The sequence below is a fragment of the Centroberyx gerrardi genome, chromosome 3, assembly GCF_048128805.1.
Source record: "Centroberyx gerrardi isolate f3 chromosome 3, fCenGer3.hap1.cur.20231027, whole genome shotgun sequence".
Classification (NCBI taxonomy): domain Eukaryota; kingdom Metazoa; phylum Chordata; class Actinopteri; order Beryciformes; family Berycidae; genus Centroberyx; species Centroberyx gerrardi.
The window spans coordinates 14655769-14667952 of NC_135999.1; the positions used below are offsets into that span (position 1 = coordinate 14655769).

Below are 12184 nucleotides of genomic sequence, written 5' to 3' on the forward strand. Positions count from 1 at the left end.
TCACTGACAGGCCGCTAGCATTTGCATGATCTAGCATAGAATATAGGACGCATACATCAATGCAAAACTAATGATAAGATCATCTTACGGTTATATTACACTGCATTGCCACTAGCTGTAGCTTCTGTAGATGTTAGACATCTTACTCTCTCAGTACAAAGTGTTACCGTACCGTGTACTGTACTGTGAAATAATTTTCTGCCATTTTTATCTTTATATCCCATACATCTTTTTAAATCTTAATTTGTCCATGGCAGGGTTTTACTGAGCACATATGCTTTATCAGCAATACCCTGCTTCACATTCATAGAATTACATACATTTATGGCTGGGAGCTGGCCAATGCAATCACAGTCTTTAATTGTTGGCGACTGAGCCGCTCCACTGGAACAACTGGGGGTTAACGCCTGGCTGAAGGGCAAGCTGATGACAGTTGTTGAGGGAGGGGAGAGTGTTAGTTAATAGTTAATTTAAGTAACGCCATCATTGCTTTCATCTTTGAGCGAAGGAAAGATGTGATGGGGAGCGGAAGACTGTGCTGCTCAAATATTCATAAAGGTCTCGAAGCTGACCTATAGGAGGCATAAATCCATATGTGTGCTGTCTTAGTGTGAGAGCAGAGGGAGGAACAGGCAAGATGAAATGCAGGCTACTGTTCTGGCATGCTTACATCTACAGTGCATAACACTGGAAAAGAAGAAATGATTTAGGAAAGCACATTGTGTTGTAGGTCTTAATGTCAGTGGCTCATGAGCCTGTATAACACAGAATACTGCATATGAATATACTCATGACATTGTAACTCAATAATGTTATAAATCCATGGCGTAAAGCCGAAGGCAAAACTGACAGCGTAAAAGCCCTGCATATATCATTTATGCCATACAGTGCTTCATTAATGTTTAATGAAGCCCATAATATTCTCTCTATAATGACTTTATGTCACAATATTTTTCATCACACTGTATATATCAGATGATGCCCGAGTTTGCAGCACAGCCCATCTTTTCCACAGTATTAGTCAAACAAGCTCGCAACATCATATAGGCCTGGTCTTTTCCACATTGCAGTTTTGCTCTGGAGGGTACCAGCAGATTAGTGCCAGGGACAAATCACCATGGCACTGTAGCTGAGGATCAGTAGACATTTTTAAAGTTCTCAGACAGAGAGCAGCACTATGACAAACCTGAACCAGATGGTTCTGTAGACAGAGACAGAATGCTTTCACAATCCATTCAGAGGCTAGAGAGCTTCATTGTTACATGAACTGCTGGGATATTTGTACATCATCAGCATAATCAGTAATTGAATAAACATAAGTAACAATTTTACATGCTATCATTTGCTAATGGAACAGAGGTGAACAGATGGTCTCCTTCCCAAATAACAATAAGTATCCCCACCTGAGCCGGTGACATTGTCTAGCATTATGTAACCGCTTGTTTAGTACAAATGCTCGGTCTGTTGACTGCCCTGATTCCTCTTCCCTCCCCTAGGTGCTGGCCACGGGGCTGAGCGGCCTGTACTCCTCCCTGCCCACCAAGCTGGAGGTGCCCAACGAAGAGTGGCACTGCCTCCACAGGGAGGACTGGCTCCAGCTGCCGGCCCTCGTCCAGTTCCTCAACTCGCTGGAGTTCTGCAACGCTGTGATTCAGGTGAAAATACGTGACGGGGGGGGGCTGCACACACAGGCAGCCACGTGAAAAATAGGTTCTCGCACGGTAAATGGCTTTGACCTTCTGCTTGACTGACATTTGTCTTTATTGTTCCCCAGGTGGCCCACCCCGATATCAGAGACCAGCTTGTTGGCTACATCTACAATGGATTCCTAGTGCCTGTCCTAGCACCAGCTCTCCACAAGGTTGGCAGTCATCCTCCTCTTCCCCTCCATCCTCCTCATCAGTTTTATCCCATGAAAATTATTTAAATTGTTCAGTCATGTTTTATCGATGTAGTGATGAACAATATGTGCACAGAGAAGAGCTTATGTCTCTGATGCTACAGATTCATATAATTGGCTTGGTAACTGACGTGTTCGTCTCATGTGTTCTGTACATTGACCACACACACACACACACACACACACACACACACACACTACATTGTGCTGACTAATGGTTCCTCCCTCCTCCCAGCTGACCCTGGAAGAGGTGATGACCACCACAGCTTACCTCGACCTTTTCCTGAGGAGTGTGTCTGAGCCGGCCCTGCTGCAGACGTTCCTGTCCTTCATCCTCCTCCACCGACACGAGAGCGTCCACATCTTAGATACACTGGTCAGCCGCATCAACACCCCCTTCCAGGTACAGGAGGATCTCCCACTCTCTCTCTGTCTCTCTCACACACACACACACACACACACACACACACACACACTGCACTCTCATATGACTCATGTTTAAAAAGTTAACTCTGGAACAATTTAAAAAAACTACCCTGGAGGCATTGGGTCCCATGGTAATATTTAAAATGTCACCAAAGCCAGCAGATTGTTGCCATGGTGATGCACAAGAGTGTCAGAGTGACTTATCCTGTTAGCAGTGGCAACTGATATGTGATGGCCTTTCAGCGTTTTGAGAGTAGGCCTATATACTGTGAGATGTCTTGTTCAAACAGCTTATAAGAACTGAAAGGCATCATTAACATCAGTGAATAATGTGTTCTTTACTTTGCCGCTCAACAGCGTAAATGCCTCAAGGTGTTCCTTCCAATATTTGCTTTGGTACACGTGCAACCCACTGAATAATAAAGGACAGGTTTACCCATTCACATTTTTGACCTTAGGCCAACGAAAACACTGACAAACATGCAAATAATCCACATTTCAACTGTTGTTTTTTTATTGATTCTCCCTTTTGGTTTTGCCTTTGATGACTGATAACTTCAAAAACTGGTACTTCGTATGCAACCTTGTTCTTTTTCCAGAATCGTACAGAGCGAGACGTCAATTTTTAGCGATAGCTGTGAGCTTTCGGCTGAAGAAAACTGGCTTATCTTCAAATTCTGCATATAATGTTCAAGCTAGAATTTGTTCCCACTGACTCTCTGCAGGCTAGCTAAAGCAGAAATGACTGAAACACTGGAGACAAAACATCCTGAATGGTTCTGCTTCACACTCTGATCATTTTTTGTATCAAATAAGGCACTTGAAACAGGTTTTGTTTCTGTCATCCTCAATTGTTTTCGTGTGCTTCATTGCATCTTTTCATTTCATTCACTCTTCCAGCTGGGCACAGTGTCACTGGCACTGTTCCGCACTCTCATTGGCTTATACTGTGAAGATGTGATGCTGCAGCTCATATTGAGGTGAGTGGGACACACACACACACACACACACACTGAATTGCCTCAGTTATGAAGCATGGTACATCTAATTGGTTTACCCTGTGATGAGCTTTTACTCTCTACCCCCCACAGTGTAGCCTTGTGTTGCCATCTGTCTTTCCCCCGTCTTCATCCCCCTACCACCCATTGAGTTCCCTAACAGGATCCACTCCCATCTGCCTCCCCAGGTACCTGATCCCCTGTAATCACATGATGTTGAGTCAGAGGCGCGTGGTGAGGGAGAGGGACTGCTACTCGGTGTCGGCGGCTAAGATCCTGGCGCTGACGCCGTCCTGCTGCTCGCCCGAACGCAGTCCCCCGCCCCTCCGACAGCTGGACTCCATCCTCTGGTCCAAGGGTGCAGAGAGTCCCAACAACACTGGCACCATGGGTAAGAGGGACATTAAAGAGTGTGTGATGTATTATAAATGGAGTACACTACCAGTCAAAAGTTTGGACACACCACATTTTTCTTTATTTTTACTATTTTCCACATTTTAGAATAATAATAAGACATTAAAATGATGAAATAACACATATGGAATTGCGCAGTGACCAAAAACGTGTTAAACAAATCAAAACTATCTTTTATTTTAGATTCTTTTAAGTAGCCACCCTTTGCCTTGATGGAAAGGCAAAGGCTTTGGAAAGAAATTCATACATAGACGCATCAACTTCACTATTTATATTTGTCTAAGAAACAAATTTCAAGCATTTAAGCATAAGCCTTTAGATCAAAATGGCTTTAAGAGAATGAAAAACATAGCACATTCAAAATCAGGTGTGTCCAAACTTTTGACTGGTAGTGTATAGCTAAGCCATTTCATGGTGAGGATCATTTTAGTAATGTGTTCCTGTCATAATTGTTACACTAGTTGAAAGGTGTAGGGCAGCAGGGTAGAGTAGTGAGTAGGGAAAACGTCCTTCACCCAGTTTCAAGCCCCTGTGTCAGCAGGCATCCGCCCCTCTGAAGTGTCCTTGTGACTCTGAACCCCTGCCAGCTCCAGGGGAGGAGAGAGTTAGGAGATTTATAATATCGCCCTTTGAGAAGGCCGAATACCTTGTGCTTTGAATTATACAATGGTATGTGCTGCAGATTAGTCAGCGTGAATTAAGACGACATTTGATCCAGATTTCTAATCTGCTTGGCTTTTCACTGTTTGCAGTATTTAAGGCAGCTTTAATTAGCATAATGCTGCTTGTAGATCAGCTGCGAGACACATTCACTCAGCAAATTTGGCTATTCATAACATCATTTGAGTGGCTTTTTGCTTAACCTCATTAATATTGGCGTGCAGTCAAAACAAACAGAACAAAACAGAGGAAAAATGCAAAGCATGATTATGCCACTCACTGAGATGATTAAATGAGCGCTATGCAATGTAATGGACAGAAAACAAAAGTATTATGCAAAAGAATGTAATTAATTATTGGCATGAAATTTGTTTATATTTACCAATTTTTTTTCAAAATATTGTTTTGTGTACAGTGCACTGCAAGGTCTTCATTTGGATTTAATTGGGGCATTAACATAACAGAGCTGATTATGCGTATGTTATCAAATAGTGAGATCTCCAGCTGTTTAGGTCTATTAAATCAGTTTACCCCCTGCAGTTACTTGTCAAACTCATTAGTTCTGCTCTGTATGAGTGCTGTGCTGAGGCGCTGCATGCCAACACTCATCAACATTTCCTATCTGTCTTGCCAGAGAAGAAGGAGAGCTTCTTAGAGGAGGACGGCTCAGGTAACTCCTGTGTCATCGGATCAGAAATCTACTTGGATGTCAGTTATCTTCATTACCTCTACGATGCTCGTCTGGGCATCTCCAGCTGCATACGGGCCTGCCAGGTTTGGTCAGCCCCATATGACGGCGAGGACCCCGCTCCTGAGGAGTACCAGCCCGGCGTGCTGGAGGAGGCGGGGCTTAAAGGTCGGCAAGCCCAGTTGGTGCCCAAGAGACTTCCGCAGCAGCAGCAGCAGCCTCCGCGTCCTCGGCCCTGCCCGCCCCAGAAGACGGAGCCGCCCTCCGTTCACCAGCTAGAGCTGGAGTGGGACGACAGTTACGACGCCTGCCCAGTGCAGGCCGCCGAGGTTGCTGCTGAGAGTAAACCTCTGCAGCTGCCTCCCGCTGAGCCTCCCAAGCACATCCAGGAGATGAGGAGAACAGCCATCATGTTGGTCAAAGGTTCCTACATTGAGGAGTCTGACTTCCAGGATGATGTCATGGTGTATGATCTTGTTGCCAAGAAAGACACCAGAGACATTGAGCGTGGCAAGCACAAAAGCCATGGGACAGAATCAAAAGAAGCTCAACCGGACTTGCCAGAGGCTCTCCTCAAAAATGGACTTAGCCTAACACTTCCGTCTTCCATGATGGATGATAATGGCAAGAATAGCTCAGACGTTAATGCCAAGGGTCAAACGGATTGTAATTCAAACCTCCAGAACACCAATGCTGCCGAGTTGGGTGACGACCTCTTGGCTCAGTATGAGGAGTTGATTCGTACCTTGAGCACCGAAGCAGGTGGAAGTCCAGTCAAGGCTGACAGAGAGTTCAGGAACCCCGTCGCCCCCATGGAGGAGGAAGAGGAGGAGGAGGAGGAGGAGGAGGAGGAGGAGGAGGAGGAGATGGATTTCAGCTCCTTCTCTGCAGATACGCCAGAACCAGAGAAACTGCATTCGCCATTTGGGACCAAGCTTCGCAGTGCGAGTCGAAGCCATTCAGTGCCTTTCACAGGTAGAATGAGTGAAATTACAAGCCTCATTATTAAAAAAAAATTGTATCTGGACGGTGTTCTGCAGTAAAATTTCATTACAGCTATATCTGGAACTTAATAAAAACATTGTTCCCCATTACTCCTGTCCTGTCTTTCTGTAGGTCCCTTTGTCAGTGTGCTGTTGTCCCGTCTGGAGAACATGCTGGATAACTCACTCCATGTCAACTTGTTGCTGACCGGCATCCTGGCCCAGTTGGCAGCCTATCCTCAGCCTCTGCTCCGCTCGTTCCTCCTCAACACCAACATGGTCTTCCAGCCCAGCGTTCGCTCCCTATACCAGGTAACACATACACTTGCAGTGCGTAGGTGGGCAGGTGTCTCTCACTATTTTCAGAGAGCGAGTGGGACAGTGATATGCAGGAGAAATTATTAAGTAAACAAAAAAGAACACAAACCAAATAAGCAAACAAATGCTTTGCCTTTCTTGTTGCTGAAAGACGAAAGATCCAAACTTTCAAAACTAGGCAGCTTACCTGTGACAAGTGAGACTGAAAATAGGAACAAATAATGCACTTTGTGAAATTGGGGCACACTATTCCAACCACCCTCCAGTAAGATACAGTATAGTCTGCTTTCTTTGTTTCTGCTTTTTCATGTATAATTGAACAAGAGATGTTTGAACAAGACAATCAGACAAATGTAAGCAGAACTAGTTCAATAAGGGTAATGTTATGAGGAGATCAGTAATATATGCATTGGTCATGCTGCAACACTTTCATTTCAATCAGGGCTGAGGAAAAAGAAATGGTTTATCATGGAAATAAAAGTCTTTCTGTTTGAAAGTCGTCATTAGTGTGTCCTGTGTATTTCTCCTTTAACTGCAGCAGTATAAATACTGTAGACATGGTTGTAATCTTTATATGTGTGCCTCCAGGTCCTAGCCTCCGTGAAGAACCAGATAGAACAGCTGTCTGCAACCAGGAAGGACTTTCCAGAGCTGATTACAGCCGCCCAACACTGGCTCCTAACCAGGGAAACCTCGTTCAGAGCACCAGGTGACAACACTAATAACAGTTAGACAGTGTATGCCAATGCAGATCTTTAAGAGTAAGGCCCTGATTTACTAAAGCCTTTCTTAGGTGCAAAAACGTTTAGCATGTGCAATACCAATGACATAACCCCTGATTGGTCAAGCAGATTGCACCTATCACAAGTCTTAGTGCTGACATTGCAATGGTTTTTGTACCCATTAACGGTTTTAGCAAATCTGGGCCTAAGACTCATGGGTGCAAAATAAACTATTCACATTCTTATTCCATTGTAACTCAAAATTGAAGTCAGTTTTAGTCCAGTACTTGGAGAGTGCAAATATATATATACATTTTTGCAATTTCAAAATATATTTCAAAATCATACTGAATCTTTTGTTAATCATCCTGAGAAAGGACAAGCTTGTGTTCTGCAAAACATATTTTGGTTTTACTTGGATTAAGAATTGGACCTCTCATATCGCCACCAATATACTTTACAGTTCTGATTTATTTAACTCATGAAACTAGACACTATTGTTTTCAGATATTAACATGATATATTTCTCATTAAACAGTTGGGTCAGGATGAGAATCGTTGGTCTGAAACTGCTTTCATGGTGTTTTTATAAGATTTAGGGGCATATTTTGATGGCTTGCTGATAATTAGAAAATAAATTCTAGGTTGGCTCTGAGTTCCTCAATCTCACTATCAAACAGTGCATGTTTAAAGCAGAATCTGTATTCAGTATCAGATGTTTTTTGATTTCTATTAGGACCAGAATAAATTCTACTTGATCTTGTTTAGTTATGTGGCTTTGCAGTTGAGAAACAACCTCTGCTGAGCCCTGAAGTTTTAGGCATGTTTCTGAACTAGATTCCCAATGGCTTCAGAGTTGTACAAGTTACAGAAAACGCATGTTGGAAGACTGTTTGTGCATAGATAAGAGACAGAATTGACTAAGATGAGGATTTTAAAGGGAATTTTCAAGTTGCTTAACTGGATCATCCTGCTTTCTTGTATGTGTGTTGACTTGCTTTGAACACTGCTACTTGAGATCCTCCTTAGTGGTTGAGATGATTTATGAATGGAGGTATCATTAACAGGAATATATTATGATTACAAAACTTCTTTCAAATTCAAACCCCATGCATAGCATAGAGTATACCCACCTTTGAGCGTGCGTTTTTAATTTTTTTTTATCATTAACGAAATCTAATCCTCACGTTCTCAGACAAAAACAGCGGAGGTCACCGAGGTTCCGCCGGCGGGGACGGGGGACGGATCTTGAGGAGTTCGCCTCCGCCGCAGCCCAAAACCATCTCTCTGGCCCGGACGGAAGTCTTCGCCACCGTCCTCTTCACCGAGTTCCTGAAAGAACTGGCTGCCATTGCACAAGAGCACTCCATCTTATCATACATTCCTATGGAAGAGTAATCGTGTCCCAGTTGGGCTCTGTGCCGCGTCAGTTTTTAACTCTTTGAATTGAAGATTTTAAAAGACTCTTTTTAGATGGTTTTCTATTTTCTGTACATCGTGTTTCCAGCACTACTTGATGAAGAATAAACCTCATAGATCAAGTGATTTCTATAACTATGCTGAGATAGCTTTTAATAAATGATAAAGAGAGAGAATATATATTTTTTCCAAACGAAGGTAATCAGTGGGCCTTAGTGGAGTGCATACATTAGGCTAATTTCTTAAGCTTTCTAATTTCTTTATAGGCTTGTTTAATGATGTGTGTTGTACAACCGAGGAAGAGGTCAAAATTTGCAACTATAAAATCGTGACCTACTTGCTGATCTTTGTTCCTGCACCAGCTAGTAATGCTGATAGTGTCCAGCTCCAGGTCCATCAACCAAAGACTGAATAGGAATGGTTATCACACACACACACACACACAGGACCTTCTGTCAGTCCTCAGCCCTTACCTGCTTGTCTCTCCTTGCAGCTTTGATACAATATTGAACATCAGGGTGCTTCCCTTGTTCCGAATGTCTTCTGCAACCAGCTGTAACTACGATGTCCACCACTCCGTGTGGTTGTGTAACGCTACTCAGGTGGCCTTTTCTTGAGTGTTGTTGCCTCGCTGCCGTAGGATTGCATGCGTAACTGAGCACCGGTTACGCATGCAATGTATTTCCCATGTTGCTTTGAGAAGGTGTGAGCCTATGAATTTGCAGCACAATCCCTAATTTGATTATAACTGTTGTTTTATGTAGGTTAGATTATTGGTGTCAGTGCTGGCATCATCACACTTAACATCCACAGGAACACACGTGCAATGTTACACTTTATTCTCTGTTCTTATGCACACATCACTGTTAAATGAGTTTGTTTATCTCTAAAACAGGTCAATTATTGCGTCATCAAACTTGTTCATTCACAAAATAGGGTTTCCACAAAATCATTGTATGTTAAATGCATATTTTTTTCTTTTTCTGTTGATTCAGGACGGTACCTCAGGAGTCATTTAGTGCACATCTGTTGTCACAATTCTTCAGTGAAATAGTTCTCCCACAATGCACTAGTAACTCACATTCATGGGCTCCACATGTTCTACTTTTCTGTACAAACTGACATGTTAGACTGGTGCTGCAAAACCAGAATTGTACATGCTGTTTATTTTGCCTTACTTTAGTACTGCTTTATACTGTATATTCTTGTAAGAAAAAATTTTCCAAGGAAGTAGCACACTATGCAAATTATGGATATTTCGGGTATGATTAAGTAATGCATATTTTGTGAGTGGGAAGGGGTATTTAAGCTCTTTTTGAGACCGAGTTTCTATTGCCATATTTTTTTTTCTCAACAAGGTTATACTAAAGAGTTTTTTGTCGTTATGGTTTGTCATCACTGTCCTTTATTTAGGGAATGTTTAGGGTATATGTTGCTGTTGTTAGCTATGATAAGTTAGAAATCTCACTATTGGTAGAGTGGTCGCTGTGCATCTAACAAGTCTTCAGACTAAAGCGTATACTAAGGGCAACCCATTGTAAGTTGCCTTTATTTTAGTTCAGATATTGGACATGGGTTTTATTCAGTATAGTTGTTAAATGAAATGATAAAATTTCAAGAGATATATTTTGTTACAAAGCATGCCTCTTCTAAATTAATTTACCAGGACAGACGTACTTGTAAATTGGTGCCTGAATTTGGATTCCAGTTCACATTCTTGCCTCATTTTAGAATGGATTTACACAGGAGGAAAATTACATTATAGTCGTATTGTTCATGTTTATAGTTTATAGTTTATGTTGAAATATTCTTGATCGACTTAAAGCCGTCCATTCTCACAAAGTGTAAAGGAAAGGCCATAGGGGCCGATGATTTACAACATCTGTTGTTCTGACCTGATGTTTATGCTGTAAAACAAGCATTTCAAGAGTTGGCTCATTTCAGAATTGGTCGTTCTTGCCAACAGTCGGCCCCGTCAAATCCCTTCATATCACTTTTAAGTGCATAATGGACACTGCTACACTGCTCTCAAAAATAGAGTGGATTATATTGTTTGTCCATCAGTGACAAGAAAACCCAGTTTCAAGGGCTTCAAATAAAATTCAATCGCTGCCACCCACAGCTAGATATAAAGATGCAGGTGGTGTAATGGGGACATTTACCAGGAGAAATGACAGAATATGCCAAATTTTCAAGGAGAAACTGTTGTGCAATCCTTTTAGAGCCTAATTTTTAAATCTCAAGATATGATGTAAATTATTAGACCATGTTTTAAGTAGTCATTATTGAAACAAATCAGGTGAATACTTTCTCAAAAATGATTTTTCTGTATCAATTTTATGCAGATTTAATCTCTGCTTTGAGATAATGGACTGCTTTGAGTAGATCTCATAAAAATCAGTGCACTTTTAATTATTTTGTAATGGCACAAAATGGTAGCAGAAAAATGTGAAGAAAGAGGGTAAATACTTAACAAGGCAACTGTATATCTGGTGGCTTTGCAAGCCAGATTATTGTGTGATCATCTCACAACATAGTCTGGCTATAAGGATAAATATTGTGTTTAACTTAAAGTGTAGATGTGGATCATATATTTTTTGTTCCTATGTAAATCCAGCCAACTTCTACTCCATGCTATGCAGACAATGAATGAATAGTATGCAGTAGGTCTTTGTGTGCTAACACTTTTGTACAAAAATGGATAGAAAGATATTTGTATCGATCAATGCCATTTTCAAAATTGTTGATCACGTCTTTCTCTCTTGTAAAAGTTTGTTGCAGAGCACTTTATCAGCCTTTTCATACTACAGTGCCACAGTTTGGGCACACACAGTTGTGCCCAAACTGGGCACACACAGTTGTGCCCAAACTGGCACAGCCGCCTCTCAGCACAGATTCAGTCTGTCGCCCATCCAGCACAGTGCAACAATTATTGTTTAAGCATAGTAGTATGAAACAGGTATTGCAAGTTGGCAACCAAATTTTTAGACCAGTTTGTGTCTCAGTGGGTTCTTATTCCAAAGATACTCGTGCATCCTTTCTGACACCATTTAGCCTCAATTTTCTGTCCCAGATGTGATCAGGTTGCTGTTATGCTCCTCCTGTTTGTTGCTGGTGTCTGAGACACAAAGGCATGCCTCTTTTAATAAATACAATTTCTGTCAAATGAAACTGTATGTATTTAATTTGTCCACAGTCTGCTAAGATGGCAGAATACAAGCTCACATCAGACTTCAGTTTACATTTTTCACACTGCTAAGTATTTTTTTTAATATATTCTCAAACCTGCGTTACCATTTCTAGATCACATGGTCCTCTGGGTTGAGAAAGTTCTGTGACCCTTGGGCTTATAAATCCCTTTTAAACCCCACTGGATAAACCCAAAAATGTGTGATAGTCAAGCTCAAAACAAAGCGATTCCCCCAGCAGGTTTCCACCCGACAGCAGCAATATATTCTTTCCTTTTTTTTGCCAGAGGTGGTTTGAGGCTGTTTGCTCTGTGGACACCAATGCCCTCATGTACTAAACAATTCCTTTCCTGACAGCCTTTCCCCAAGAGAGATTTTTTTGTTCAAAACTAGGTCTTCTTCTTGGGCACAAACACAAGGGCTGAGAAACATTCTCTATTCACAAACTGAGGAAAGAGATGCAAGGAC

At 41.9% G+C, this 12184-nt stretch overlaps 1 protein-coding gene across 1 annotated transcript in view; it reads left to right on the plus strand.

Moving 5' to 3' along the window:
* Positions 1–11699, plus strand: part of fhip1aa (FHF complex subunit HOOK interacting protein 1Aa) — a 29016-nt gene extending 17317 nt beyond the window's left edge. The window contains exons 4-12 of the mRNA XM_071923381.2: positions 1497–1655; positions 1775–1861; positions 2136–2303; positions 3227–3306; positions 3513–3715; positions 5033–6061; positions 6203–6381; positions 6976–7096; positions 8305–11699. Of these exons, the coding sequence (XP_071779482.2) occupies positions 1497–1655; positions 1775–1861; positions 2136–2303; positions 3227–3306; positions 3513–3715; positions 5033–6061; positions 6203–6381; positions 6976–7096; positions 8305–8507 (2229 nt within the window). The 3' untranslated portion in view covers positions 8508–11699. The remainder of the gene's footprint in view (positions 1–1496; positions 1656–1774; positions 1862–2135; positions 2304–3226; positions 3307–3512; positions 3716–5032; positions 6062–6202; positions 6382–6975; positions 7097–8304) is intronic.
* The last annotated feature ends 485 nt before the right edge of the window (positions 11700–12184 follow it).